Below are 14,133 nucleotides of genomic sequence, written 5' to 3' on the forward strand. Positions count from 1 at the left end.
GCCCGCTGCTCCCCTCAGCAGTGTACTTCGTCGATCTGCCTGTTCTGTTCTCCACTCTGTCTCTGGTGAAGACTCTCACCACCCCTGACTCTCTGGCCTGTTCCCCAGATCTGTATGCACAAATAAATAAATCTAAAAAACAAAACAAACAAACAAAAAAACTGTGGTCCTTCAAATTCATCCTTCCATCCATCCTGGCAAGATCACTTGAGTTGAAAGCAGCAAAGAACTGATGATATGTTAAGACATGTTTGAGCCTTCAGATTTCCTTATGACCTATGAGGCTGATGTATCTACAATGCGCCAAGATATTTTTGTCCTTTGGTGTCTGTTTGTGTATGGCTGAAAAGAGATATTGGCAGTAGGTCAAAGAACAGGATAGTGAGGTTACTCTGCTCCCTCATCAGGTTCCTGCAGGTTGGTTGTGTCTCTCTACCAAAGGCCATCGCACTTGGGGGATGGCTGCCTCCACTTTCTGGAACTGCTCCCTTGTCTTCGGCCTAGACAACAGCATTTTATTTCTAAGCCACAGGGTATTGCACCATCATTCATGGCTCTGTTCAAACCCTCCCACATGTTGCTAAATGACCCCTTTATTATATTTGCCTCAACATCCAATGTTTTCTCTGCTTTTCCCTCCTAGATTCTAACACATAAGTTTGGCAGTAACAGTAATTTAAAGATGTTAATTTAAAGGTAGAGATAAGAAAGAGAGTCTATAAAGTAGAGCTTTAAATTAGAATCACAGGGAGTTTGGGATTCAGCTGTTGTGAAAGCAAATTTCCCTAACTTTCTTGAATGCACTTCCCTGGACTTACCACGGGGGTCATTCTCTGCCTGGCAGGTGAGAAGGCGAGAATGTATATGGGACAACAAACAGCACAGTGCCTGGCACGCAGCAGGTGCGCAGTGGGGAAGCTCTGTCATTACCACGTAAGGGGCTGCTCTGAGCGCCACCTGTGCGCGCTTTCAGTACTGAAGGGAAAAGAGAACAGGAGGGCGCTTCAGGGAAATTATTTCCTGTGTCAGATATTTTAATTGTTTTACCTGAAGCTCTTCCCCTCTCACGTGTCCCGGGGTGTATGGGTAGCTTTGTGAGGTCTGTGTATGGTAATTTGTAGTGCGGGATGGGCTGGACAGCAGACAGGCAAGGCTACATGTGGCCTTCCACGCTGACCATGCGAGAGGGGCTAATGGGGAGGCGCTGAGCTCTAGGAGACAACTTCTCTTTCCCTATTTCTCACTAGTCTGACACAGCCCATCCTACTGGGTCAGAGGCCGGGCAACAGCTCTCCTGCTCCTCCTCAATTCCACATAATCAGCGTGCAGTTTTGTTTTTTTTTTTTAAAGATTTATTTATTTGTGCATATAGAACTGGGGTACAGGCCAGAGGTGCAGAGGTGGCGAGAGGATTCACCAGAGACAGAGCGGGGAGCAGAACAGGCAGATGGACTAAGTACACTGCTGAGGGGAACAGCGGGAGGGTCAGGAGAGGTCTGCCGCGCCATGTGGGTCACCTCCAGTGCCGGGGATCAAACCCGCACTGAAGCGGCTGCGGCTAGCTTGCAGGGCTGCGTCCTAACTCGTTGCGCCACCGGGGAGGGCCTCAGCTTGCAGATTTTAAGAGAAGTAACACATGTAGGGCTTCCTCAGACTGGGCTAGGGTCTAGTGGGAGGCCAGCGGAGCAGGGCAGGTGGGAGGGGCCGGTAGTGAAGAGCAGCGTTTACCTGGGCCTTTCTCCCTCCCACACACCTGCTGCCTGATCCCTCAGCACAGGCAGCTGGGACTAGACGAGGCTCAAAGCAGAGCAGCGGTGTATGGGTGGCACAGAAGGGAAAGGGGGCCCAGATGGGAATAGGTAGGCTCCTTTTCACTTGTCCTCAAGAGTCTACAGCAGGTGCTGTGACTGATGAGGTGCCGTGGCGGGGAGGGTGTGGTTAGTGTAGGGAAAAATCTGGATCCCCATGGTTTCTGTTTGTACACCTCTTTTCTCTAAACGCTGGGAAGTCTGGTTTAGCTTCTCAACACCTGTGGGCAAGGTGGTAAGGGGTTGGTGGAATTTGAGCAATGCTGTCATATTTGGGGGTCATGGCCTACAACTTGACAGAATGGTCAGGTGCCCTAATTCTGGAAGGAAACACTGCACCCAACTGTTACCCCTCCCAAACCCCCCTCCATCACTCCTGTACGAGGGAGTATCTAGACAACCACAGAAATAATGTATAACAAGGCTGAGGGGAAGTGTAAAATGAACATTTTATTACACACAGCAGCATAAATGGGACAAAAGTCAAATCTGGAGTGACAGTCTTCATAGATGCTTAACTTAAACATCCTTTTCTTTTAGTCCTAGATGAGAAATGGGATCGGATGTAGGGAAAAACTGGGGCCCAGTTTATGGGGGATGCAGCAAGGTCAGAGAAGGAGAAGTTGCCAGATGCCAGTGAAAGTCATTTAGTTCAGAGAAGAAATGTCTGTGGTCCCAGACCATTTGGCATGTTTTTTCTGGAAGTGGAGATTCACCCTAGATAGTTAATCAGGAAAGTGAGGAATCTCTCAGGCCCACAAGGCAATAAAAGCCATGAAGGCAAACCCAGCAGCTACACAGCCCCATTTAACCAGAGGGAATTCAGAACCAGCTAGCTCCCGGGGCAGAATTTCCAGGAAGGTAACATAGAGGAAGGTGCCAGCTGCCACCCCCTCTAACACGGCCTGCGCTAAGCCTCGGCCTCCTTCAGCATCTCCTTGAGCCACAGCCAGCCCTACTGCCAGGCCCAGGGGTGACATGAGAGCTAAGGACAGTATGGAGTACACGGCCCAGCGTGTCGGGGTGCCCATCCGCACCAGCCGCAGTCCTACACCAAACACCACCAGCCCCTTGTGAGCGAGCACTGCGAGACAGAGCTGCACAGTGGATGCTACAGTTGGCTGCAGCCCCACAGCGAGCCCTTCAAACACGGAGTGGAAGGAGAGAGACAGCAAGAGGATCAGGGCTCGGAGGGGACCTTGAGACGGCGAGGGTGGCGCCCCGTGGCTGTGGAGCTGAAGGACGTGAGCACCGCCCCACTCCTCCTGCACTGTCGAGCCTTCACTGGTCCCTGGACAGCACTGTAATACCACCGACTCCAGCAGGAAGATTAGGAAGAAGCCCAGGGAGATGACGAGCTCTCCAAAGGGGTACTCCATCTAGGAAGAGAAAGAGGGCTGTGAGGTGAGGACGGGAGGGAAAAGCGCACTGCGTGGACACGGCACGGGAGGCCGAGGAGAATGGGAGGAGGTGGTAACAGGACGTACAAAAGGGTAGGGGGCTGCAGTGCAGAGCAGACACAGACATGCAACAGCACAGCAGCGGGACTGAAGGACACCCAGCAACAGGGCTAGAATATGGGACCTGCCAACAGCAAGTTCCAAAAGGATGCAGAGAAAAAGGAGCCTGTTCCAGTGTCGGTGGGGATGTGATGGTGTCATAGTGGAAAGCGTAAGTCTAGATGTATCTTAAAAAGTTAAAAAGGGAAACACTGTATGATCTGGCAGTCTCATTCTTGGGAAATATCCATAGAACATGAAACCATCAACAAAAAGTCCTTGTGTTCTACAATATTCACAGCAACATTATCTACAACAGCCAAGAGACAGAAGCAGCTGAATTCTCCTTCAGTGAATGGATAGATCAAGATGTGGTACATCTGTCTATACCATGAAGTAGTATACAGCCATAAAAAGGTTGAAAGCCCACCAATTTCAAGAAAATGGTCATTTGAGAGAATTATGTGCAGCAAAATAGTCAGAACCATAAAAATGAATATTGAACAGTCACATAGAAGATAAATTTGACAATGGCAATACAGTTCACAAACTGAAGCACAGTTATATATATTGTGAGGGCTCAGAGGTTAAGAGATGGGGCCAAGGGACAAAGGAACACAAATGATGATGGTGGGGAAAAAACAACCCATGGTACTTTCACTGATCTCCTGCTTTCTTGAAAAACAAAACAAAACAAAACATAGTAATCAATAAGGGGGGGGGCATCAGTATATCACAATCAAGGGGCCCCAAGAAGCAGCATTACAATATCACAGGGGAATAATCGAGAACCAAGTAAAAAACCAATAGCAGGCCAAAGTTAAATTTCTTTTCCCCCAGATCATTCAGAGCAAAATTTGCCAAGCTTAATATTCAAGTGCTATACATCAGTTAAAACTATGTCACATTTTTGTTTGCTTAGTCTTTTGAACATGATTTTCCAAAAAGAGAAAAATGGGAAATAATATCAAACATGTCAAGGTTGAGAGAAAGGACGAAAGAAAAGCAAGAGCTATTTTCTGGAATTCCATCAGCCCAAAGGATTGGGTTGGCTCCTCTTTTCCTCTATGGTTTTTGAGCTGAGGATCAGATGGCTCCTGGTATTCCTCACACACTCCCCTCTTCAAGGAGCTCTGGTTCTCCGTATCTTCCAGGTCAGGATGGTGGGAGATACTTACATGTGCTGAATCAGGATCATCAGCCTGTCCTTTGCTTTCCGTCCTGTTCTAAGGAGAAAAAAAGCAGCAATTCCACAGGGCCAGCACAGCTCAGCCTCCTGTCCTGCGCTCAGCACCACTCCTTTTCTTGAAGCCGGCCCTGACCTGTTGCCATCACCGCACCCCACCTGCGTGCTTGGCCCCATCACTTGCCCCTTCCTTCTCTTGGTTCTGTCTGTCACTGGCTTCACAGCCCTGCAGCTCAGCATTTCTGCCGCTCACCTTCTCCATGAATCTCTGGATCTCTGCCTCAATGCCCTCCAGGGCTTCAGCGGTCATGTGCATAAGCCCTGCTCCCAGGAAAACCCCGGCAGAAATGCAGCCTAGAAGGCTGAGCACTCGGCGGTGGCGACCTAAGACATAGCAGGAGTGAAAACCCATTTGGCCATGAGGAGAGAGATAAAGGGATTAAAGATAAAGACGAAAGGGTTGTAGGCAGCACCCAGCTTGTGGTGGGAGAATGGAGATAGGGTGGCAGGGGTGAAGTCAGACTCACTGCAGGGGAGAGGCCTGCGGGAGGCCTATACCTGTGGCTGCATCGATCTTGAACCATTTGAAGCAGATGGGAATCAGGCCACAGAGCAGAGTGAGGACCAGCAGGGCAAATAGACAGCCAACTTTGACCCCCAGCAGTGGCTCCATCCTTGGGGTGCAGGGTGAGTGGGGGCTTCAGGATGACAAACAGAGTGACAGGCTTTGGAGCAGGAGTTGTGTCTTAGGTGGTCAAGGCTGGAGTGTCAGTTCCCGAGTTTCAGGAGACTGTTGGGCTCCTCTTTCTGCTCGTGCCTCCACAGCCTGCCGTGCTTTCTTGCATAGCTGACTGGGCCCTGCCCTTGCCTGGAGGCCCCTCCCCTGGCTCAAGCCTTCCTAATCTTGGAAACCAGAAACTCCAGACTCCCTGCCAGACACAGCCAGTGCTCTGTCTTCTCCTCCTCTTCAATCCCATGACTAATCCAAGGGCTGTGGACAGTCTTAGTTCATGGCTGGAACTGGCTCAATCCAAAATGGGGCAGTCCATGGTGATGACTTCCCAGTTGCTGGTGGTGGGACACCCTGGGCCTGCCATTCAGGACATTTGATCTAAGCTCTATACCCTCCCCTTTCCACTCCCACCCCAAGTCTCATTGGTGGCTATGCTGATACCTGAACCAGCACCCTTTCAGAGGGGATTTGGGGCCACCTGTGGGTAAGGAGAAGGTGGGGCTGAGAGGTGATGCTGCCACTGTTGAGAAATAGTTGATGAGGGGACTCCCCTTTTCTGTAACCCCAGAAAAATACCTTCAGGCATGGAAATGTCTAGTCGGGAATTGTGACTTCTAGTATTACAACACTGATACTATTACACCTGACTGTAACTGTTTCTGATATATGTGGTGGCAGAAGGCCTGTTTTAAGACAAAGTTATGTCGTTGTAAAGCAGCAAAACCAAAGTGAAACAGAAATGAACCCAGTAAACTGAGATCCTGCCTGGAAAAACAGGGTAGAGATGAAAGCTTCAGTATTGATATGGAGTCACTTTTGAGGGAAATAAATGCATGAGGTAAACCCTGGAGGAGCTGATGGACCCTGAGAAAGTAGAAGGGACGGAAGAAGAAAAGGCCAGGCGGCTGGGGTTGTTCCATACAGGTGGCCCACAAACAGCCCTGGACCTGTTGGGCCAGTTCTCAAGGGAGCTGGGGGTGGCTCTCCAACACCCCAGAAAGGGATTCAGAGCAGCCTTCACTTCGGCATGTACATTATTTTTTGCTGAAGGCAGTTGAGACCCTGAGAGTTTGAGAAACTTTTGTGTTTCCTTTAGCCACCTTGGATTTAGATAGGAAGCCTTGTCCATGAGAGTTATTTTCAGAAATTAGTATTTATGGCCTTATGCATATGGCAGGGTAAACATTTAATTACCAAATACTTGATTTTCTCATGATCCTGTGAGTGACCGGGCTCCCTTTTGAAGGCTTAGGTCCCCAAAACTTGCATTTGCTTAACTGTCCTCGAATCTCATACATGTGGGGTTCCTATAGGTACAAAATTAGTTTTCTTCTGCTAATCTGTTTTGTTAATTTATTAGGCCAACTTAAAGAACCCTGAAGGAAGATTTTCACTTCCCAGCACCACCTGCCTTTCATGGTCATTTGTGGAAGTGCAATATTCTATAGGATAGGATGTGCTTGAGATTTGTGTGGGAAGACAGGCATTGAATCCAGATCCTCTTAATTATAGGGTAGGCCATGACAACTGACCTCCATACCTTTCAGAAATCACAAGATCCATTTTCAGTATTTGAACACTTTATTAAAATCTCTGACATACACGGGTCTGTAGGGGTACCAGCACTCCCACCCTGGATACCAGGTAGCTTCAGCCTTGATAGACATGAGAACATTTTGTTACACAACATTATCAGCTCTTAGGGGATCTTTAGCAGAGGATGGAGAAGGATCAGAGGGAGAGATCACAGGTAAAAGATCTCCCCAGGAGCTCACACGGGCACAGCGGTACAAATCCCTAGGAAAAAAAGAGAGGGTACAGTGGCCTGAGGGTTCTTACCACCTGCCACTCACTTTGTCATGCCCACTATACCTGCCGTGCCGGCGGGCTGTGATCACAGCATGCTGCATGTGCCCGTCTGGACAGCACAAGTGACAATGCACATGGCGTGGCCGTCTTAGGACAGGCTGAGTGATTCGGGGCCAGCGATTACCCTCCTCTGGAGAACCCCGGGCAAGGATTACCATCGAAAACTTTTCTTCTGCTGGCTTCTTGTTCTAAGATAAAGATACAGAAACTTCTTAGAGAAAAGATATGAGAAGATGATTCTGGACTCCCTCTCCTTCAGCTTTTTCATGTTCTATAAGACATGCTCATCCGGGTCCTACAATCTCCAGCCTCGTCCCTGAATTCTCCAGTTCCTTCCGCATCTGACTCTTTTTCTTCCTGTTTTCCCAGGCTGTTTTTTCCTTGCTGCAGTAATGTCAGGATACATACCCAACTGAAGGGGATAGGATGGTAAGCCTGGGAAAAGCTACAGGCCAGGGGCTTAGAAGCTGTCAACTGGGGACAAGGAAGTTCATGAGGACACTGTGAAAGGAGAAAAGACATGAGGTAAGGCAAAAACCCAAGCACCATAAAACTGAAAAACTAAGACTCAGAAAGTCAAGACAGGTTAGGGATAAGGAGCATAGGAACAAGGGGAGGGCCAGCCAGGGGAATCATGAAGAAGCTGACAGGGGAACAAAGGAATGGAGTCACACTGTCAGCCTTCCTGGCCACAGCTAGGTTTAGAGCTTTGTGTGCTGGGACAGGCAGAAGTACTACTCACTGGGGCAAAGACAAAACCAGGTTGAGAATCCAGTGGTGACTTCTCTTTTCCCTGAAATGAAAAACATTAAACTTGGCTTGAGGGGTCTCATCTCATAACTCAATCTCTGCATTCAGTAAACTGAGGAGCCCTTTAACATTCACTTCTAGTTCTTATTAACTATGTTCCTTGAGTTAAGCTGGCTGCTTTCTAATACTCCACACAAAGAACTTTCTTTTTGTAGCAGGAGAAAGGCAGGAACTTGGCACACTGTATGGTAGTTCCTTTGTCAGCAACCTCCACTCTCAAACAAATCCCACTTCAGGACAATTAAATTTATGACTATACACTGGCTCTTACTGTTCCAAAGTGATTAGGTTCTTGGCACAGCAATGCCCCAGATCAGGGTGGGCAAACATTTTATTTTTCCCCAAAGGCAAAGAGTAGGCAAAACTGGCTTATCAAATCTGCCATTTGTAGTATGAAAGCAGTCACAAACAATAGACACACAAGTAAGCGAGGTTCATACAAAAACTGGTATCAGGCTGGATTTGATCCACAGGCCTGATTTTGCCAACCATGACCCTGTATCTGGCCTTTCTACGCCTAGACTTCTGAGTCATCCTTGGCACTGTTTGTCATGCTGCTTTCAAGAGGGCCAGTTGCAGTGAGACAGCGAAGGACTGTACCTTAAGAATCAGGTCCCTAGCATCCATGAGAATACGGTGGCCAGCTTTTGTGCCATTTTCCAGGAGTATCTGTTCACAAAAGGGGAAAGAAAGCAGAAGCCTTGAAAGCCACAAAAGCAGAAGTATCAGCAGCTATGTTACGGCATTCGTAGACAGTGGCAGTATACGGAAATGGGCATTTTACACAAGGTGGGAATGGAGTCCTACGAGAGGGCCAGAGTGGTCAAGAATGAAGTTCCAATGGAGAGAAGGAAACGCATGAAACTGCTTTAAAACTGGAAGGGAAAAAGGAATTGCAACTCACCAGAAAGCGACTTGTCTTGCGCCATAAGGTCTGGACTACCTCAGTGCGCTCAGCCTTGCCGGGCAGTTCGCTCAAGGAGAAGGCTGATACCACCACATCAAATTGCACCTGAGGACCAAAACAAGGAACGTGACAGAGCCGACAGCTCTTGGTCCCAAAAGCACTCAGAGCTCTAACCCCTACGTTTCTTTGCTTTTCTTTGATCTTCTAATATGCAGTGCTGAATTGTAAAAAGCTTTGGCCACAGCTTTCTTTGTGCCAAATTCCACTCAGTGTATGCTAAACATTACTACTTGCCTTGGGTGATACTGGCAGAAACTGTCTGAAAAAGACACCTGGAACATAAGGTTGCCCAGATTCTGAACCACCTGTGGAGGAAAGTGGAGAAACGACAACTGTGAGTGTAGAGGAGTAAACTGAAGTAACATCCTGTTAAGAAACAACCCTGAAAAAAAAAAAATGCTAGGTGAGAATGAGATGTGCCAGAGTAAATAAATACTGAAACGAGCAGGGAAAGTATCTGATCTCCTGTCCTGTTAATTCAAATTACCCATAGCCCAATAAAGACATATACCACTCTCTTGTTGACCATGATGTTAGATTAGACTCTTTAACTTTTAACTCTCTCCTCTACCCCCCAATAAAACTCTTCTAGTAGTCCTGTATTTCTTAATGCCTCTGACTTTGGATAGCCTTTCTTTGAACCTTGTCCTCACCTTTCAGTAGTTTTTCTGCCAAATTCAACATAGCAGCCGAACTGTCCACACACATATATTCATGTAGGCTCTGGCCCCAAGTACTGTGAGCAGCCCTAAAATGACAGAAATAAAATTACCAGTTCTCATGACAAAAGCATCTTTCCTATATCAACTCTATACCTGGGTAAACAGAATGCTATGTTAAAATAGTTGGGAAAACTAATAATGTTGTTTTCTTATTTCATTCATAATTCCTTACAACAAAAGGCAGATTCAAAAAAACAATCTGGTGGCAAAACAAAAGCAATGTAGCCTGATGCTACATAAGACCTATGCCTCACATTAATTTCCTTAAAAAAACAAACAAAAAAAAACCTAGGGTCTTTTTTTTTTGGCTTGACATTTCTTTTAAGGTCATATGCTTTCTCAGGTCTTGTCTAATCTGAGGGAATAAACATTCTAGTTCCCAATTTCCCAGTCTCATGCTTTCCCAGTTTCCTGATACTAGAATGTAGTAACAAGCATGGCTGTCTAGAGCTAGAGCTGGCAGGCAAGGCAGGCAGAAGAAAGATACTCACCAGATGACAGAACCAGTACCCGAGCCAAAGTCCATTAAGGTTTGTGGCTGGAACTCTGGAATTCGAGACTGGATCTAAAGAAATTAATAATACCCATAGTAGGGTAAGTAGATTCTTTTTTAGAACCTGGGTAAATATGAATTAGGGAAATGTAATGTCTTTTGAGATTCAATGTAAATACTTTGTAGACTAGGAAGCTCCTAAAACAGTGATTCTAAACCTTTCTTGAGTCATAAAATCCTTTCAAAGAAAAAATAGTGTCTTAGGGGAAAAAAAGCACACATAATGTCCTAAGAATCCTACCTCAGAATACCACTTAATGAATAAGGGGACTTAGGGTAAAAGAGAGTAAGCTAGAAGTTGAGGAACCGTTACCTCATGGAATGCCCGGGAGACTGCTGCGAAGCCACCATCCAGTCTTGCTGCCATATACACCAGGCTTAGTCCTTCATTGTAGCTGTCAGAAAAATCAGTGTCAAGCTCACTGGGAAATAATTTCTACCCCACAGCTACCTTCTACATTTTTAGAACATGGAATCTTTGGTAAATGCTCTTTTAGCTTAAGAGCATCCACTCAATGCAGAAGAATCCTGGAGACTCATACTAGGGAGTTTTTGCAAACACCATGTTATATAATTGTACTTCCCAACTCCTTCTAAAATCAGTTTTTCTTCTGCAGCCTTTCTAGTCCCCCTTACCTCAATTCTTGCCAGTGATAGGTAGTTTTGCGTAAAGCACGCAGCACTGCTTGATGAAGTTTCTCTTCACTCAAAGATGAGTCTGGGGTGAGAACAAGGACTGGAGGTGAGGACCTAGGAAGAACATGACCCAGATCCAGTATCTGAATATACTGCCTATTCATTCCTCTCTAACTGCCACCTGGGAAAAGCCTCAAATCTTAAGAGAGAAGCCAAACCTAGAGAAGTTTCAGGTAAGAAAGAACTGTGATGACCACAACCACCACTGTCAGAGTGTACTAGTATTTTGCTTTTTTTTTTTTTATTAAAGATTTATTTATTGATGTATTCAAGAACTGAGGTAGCCAGAGGTGTGGGGATTAGAGGATTCACCAGCGACAGAGTGGGAGCAGAACAGGTGGACTGACTGAAAAACACAGTTGAAGGGAGTAGTAGGCAAGACAGGAGAGGTCTGCTGAGCCATGTGGGTCACCTCCCTTGCTGGGGATCAAACTCATGCTGCAGTGGCTGCTGATAGCCTCACAGTGCTGCACTTTAACCCCTTGCACCACTAAGAAGGGCTCAGTATTTTGCCTCCTCCCGTAGTTTATTAAACATAACCAACCCTACCCCACAGCTTCTGTTCTATAATAAAGGGAAGTGGAAAAAAGATTTAAAGACTAGAATAAATATAATGTTTTGTAGATTTCCTCATTTCTCCAAACTTTAAGATTGTGATATCTCTGATGTTTCTCTAGGGAAGAAAAGGACATGAAAATCTAAAGTGTCCTGATTGTTTTCAGTTTACTACTTTATCGACTGAATGTCTACCATGAATTAGGTACTGTGGGAAGTGTGGTGAATGCAAAATGAATAAAAGGCAGGTTTGTAATATGAAGGAGTCCACAACCATGAAAATAGCTGGATTACTTGTACTTATTCTCTCCCTTAAGAGGATTTCAGGAGCCACACAGGGATATCATTTTGTTGGAATAAAAATGTAGATGGGGCCCTCCCTGGTGGCGCAGAGGGTTAAAGCCCAGCACTAAGAAGCTTAAGCCACTTCAGCATGAGTTCGATCCCTGCCTGCACCAGAGGAGATCCACAAGGCGAGACAGACCTCTCCTGACCTGCCCACTGCTCCCCTCAGCAGTGTACTTCGTCAATCTGCCTGTTCTGCTCCCCACTCTGTCTCTGGTGAATCCTCTCACCCTCTGCATCTCTGGCTTGTACCCCAGTTCTGTATGAATAAATAAATAAATCTTAAAAAAAAATGTAGCTGGTTCTAATTCAGTGGACTTGGAGGAAAAAAACCCAAAGAGCTAGATTTTTACAGGATACTAAAACACTGACTTTTACCCGTGCCACAAAGGCAATCTCTGAAATAATCTATTTTATCTTAGCAAGGCATCACTATTACAGCTGCTCTGATCAGAAAGTCAAAAAAGAAACTGCGGTGTCTACTTGGCTGTAGAAGTATTTCTTGCTCTTAATTCTCCACTGATATTTAGCTTGACCTGTGCTTTTCTTAAGCCCTACCTGGGTTTTCCATGAATTTTTTCTCAAGATCTACAGCCCGTCTTCGCAACTCCTCTTGCTCCACCGGTACATGACGGCTCCAGAGATAATTGGTCAGTACTTGCACCTGCTTCTCCACGTTGGGCATCGAGCTCTCTACATGCCAAAGATGAAAACAGTATCCCTCGCATGGGGGCTCGGCCTGCACTGCTCAGGCCTCCTTTCCTACGGTCACTCACCGAGCAGTAGTAACTGCGCCGCATTCACCAAAGCTTGCGGCAGCCGCACGCGAGGCAACTGCAGGATGCCAGGGTGACGGCGATGGGGCCTCTTTCCCAGAAAATCACATTTGTTATCTACTTGGGTTACACCGGGCACGAGCGCGGCGAGCGCCTGCAAGGCAGGAGAGAAAAGTTGGTGCAAAAGGAAAAGTTGCTGGCGCTCGCTAAGGGAGGGGCTGCTGAGGGGTTCCTCCGCGGAGCGGTGCTGTTCCCGAGATCCACAGTCTCTCCCATTGCAGGGAAAGTACACTCACTCGAGCCTGGGGAAGGACTCCAAGACTGCGGCGCCATCTGCCAAACGTCAACAGATACCTCAATCCCCTTACGGTCGCCATGGCGCCGGAAGCAAACCGGAAGCGGAAGTACAGGATGCCCAGCGCCATCAGTCTCACAGGCAACTGCAAACATCCTCCGCTGAACGTTGGCCCGGCGCAGCATCAACCAATGAGGAGAGCGAGTGCTTGCTAGTAGCCAATAATCAGTCGGTATGCAAATCATCTTGTAGGGTAAGCTGTAAATGGGAGGGACTTGGACTACTGGGCGGGTAAACCGGCCGGAAGCGAGGTGACCTCGCGTTTGCTTGGGGGCGTGGCTTCAAGTCCTAAATCTAGGAACAGAACAGTCCAGGTTCGAGACCCCTCTTTTGGGATCTCTAGAAACGCGCCGTGACTGGCAAAGACTATTTCTAGATGCATTAATTAATGACCTTGTTCCTTGATTTTCGTTCTAGATAACTCTGAAGGCTTGGGGTACCATCCCTAACCATTCCCACCACATACCGATGTTGAAAGGTGAGAGTTCATTAATGGATAAATGGCATAAGAAAAGGCAGATAATAAGTGCCCAAAGAAGTAGTAGTTAATGGAGTTACTTTATTTGCGTGTTCGTTTGTCTTCATTATAAACTGTTCCTTTTAGATAAACAGCTGACACTGAGAGCATCGTGTACCACATACGGTGATGACAAGTAACTTTCACATAATCTCATTCAGTCCCTGGAATCTTGTGAGGTAGATTCACTTTTTAACTCATTTGTAGCTGAGGAAAGTGAATCTTAAGTTGGTTAAACATCACGCCCAAGCTCAAAATCACAAAGCTTGTTAAGTGACAAGATTTAAACTCAAGCTGTCTAGGTCTAAACTTCACACACGTTGTGCTACTTGGAATACAAGTTTGACCAGTTAAGAACAATATGATAATTGCTCTAAAGTGTTAATATGCAGCATTAAAAATAATCCTCTATACTGTAACCTAGATTTCTAGCCAAATGCATCAGTTAACTAGGATGTATCTTAACTTTTGGGATAGGAATTGGGTTACTAGGTGGGTATAGTACTGGCTTTGCTAAAACTGCAAGAGTCCAAATATAATTATGGAATAAAATGGTATCAGTTGGAGAGTTTTAATGTGTTTACAGTTGGGTTGTTAAGCCAGGGTACGAGGACAACTTGTAAATGTCCCATTCACTGCTCTCATCCTTTTTAGATTTACATGTCCCCCCTCCTCCAACTTTGATTGATGTTACCACACTCTTGTACTTAGCTAGAAATTCCTGGCTCAAGTATTAATAAAA

The 14,133-nt window shown here is 46.4% G+C and overlaps 2 protein-coding genes across 2 annotated transcripts; both read right to left on the reverse strand.

The window, feature by feature from the left end:
- Positions 1-2,557: 2,557 nt before the first annotated feature.
- On the reverse strand, positions 2,558-5,184 carry SLC39A2 (solute carrier family 39 (zinc transporter), member 2). Its single transcript, XM_004694685.2, has 4 exons — positions 5,052-5,184; positions 4,747-4,877; positions 4,486-4,533; positions 2,558-3,187 (listed from the first exon to the last, which is right to left on the reverse strand). The coding sequence occupies exons 1-4, from the start codon at positions 5,164-5,166 to the stop codon at positions 2,558-2,560; spliced, it is 924 nt and encodes a 307-aa protein (XP_004694742.1). The 5' UTR covers positions 5,167-5,184.
- A 1,494-nt stretch (positions 5,185-6,678) lies between these two features.
- METTL17 (methyltransferase like 17) lies at positions 6,679-12,924 on the reverse strand. Its single transcript, XM_004694541.2, has 14 exons — positions 12,816-12,924; positions 12,520-12,673; positions 12,302-12,436; positions 10,784-10,865; positions 10,461-10,542; positions 10,086-10,159; positions 9,526-9,620; positions 9,107-9,177; positions 8,810-8,917; positions 8,506-8,574; positions 7,838-7,888; positions 7,504-7,596; positions 7,099-7,283; positions 6,679-7,023 (listed from the first exon to the last, which is right to left on the reverse strand). The coding sequence occupies exons 1-14, from the start codon at positions 12,894-12,896 to the stop codon at positions 6,906-6,908; spliced, it is 1,398 nt and encodes a 465-aa protein (XP_004694598.1). The 5' UTR covers positions 12,897-12,924; the 3' UTR covers positions 6,679-6,905.
- Between the last annotated feature and the right edge of the window lie 1,209 nt (positions 12,925-14,133).

The sequence above is a fragment of the Condylura cristata genome, unplaced genomic scaffold (genome assembly GCF_000260355.1).
Source record: "Condylura cristata isolate star-nosed mole 26May11 unplaced genomic scaffold, ConCri1.0 scaffold00045, whole genome shotgun sequence".
NCBI classification, from domain to species: Eukaryota; Metazoa; Chordata; class Mammalia; order Eulipotyphla; family Talpidae; genus Condylura; species Condylura cristata.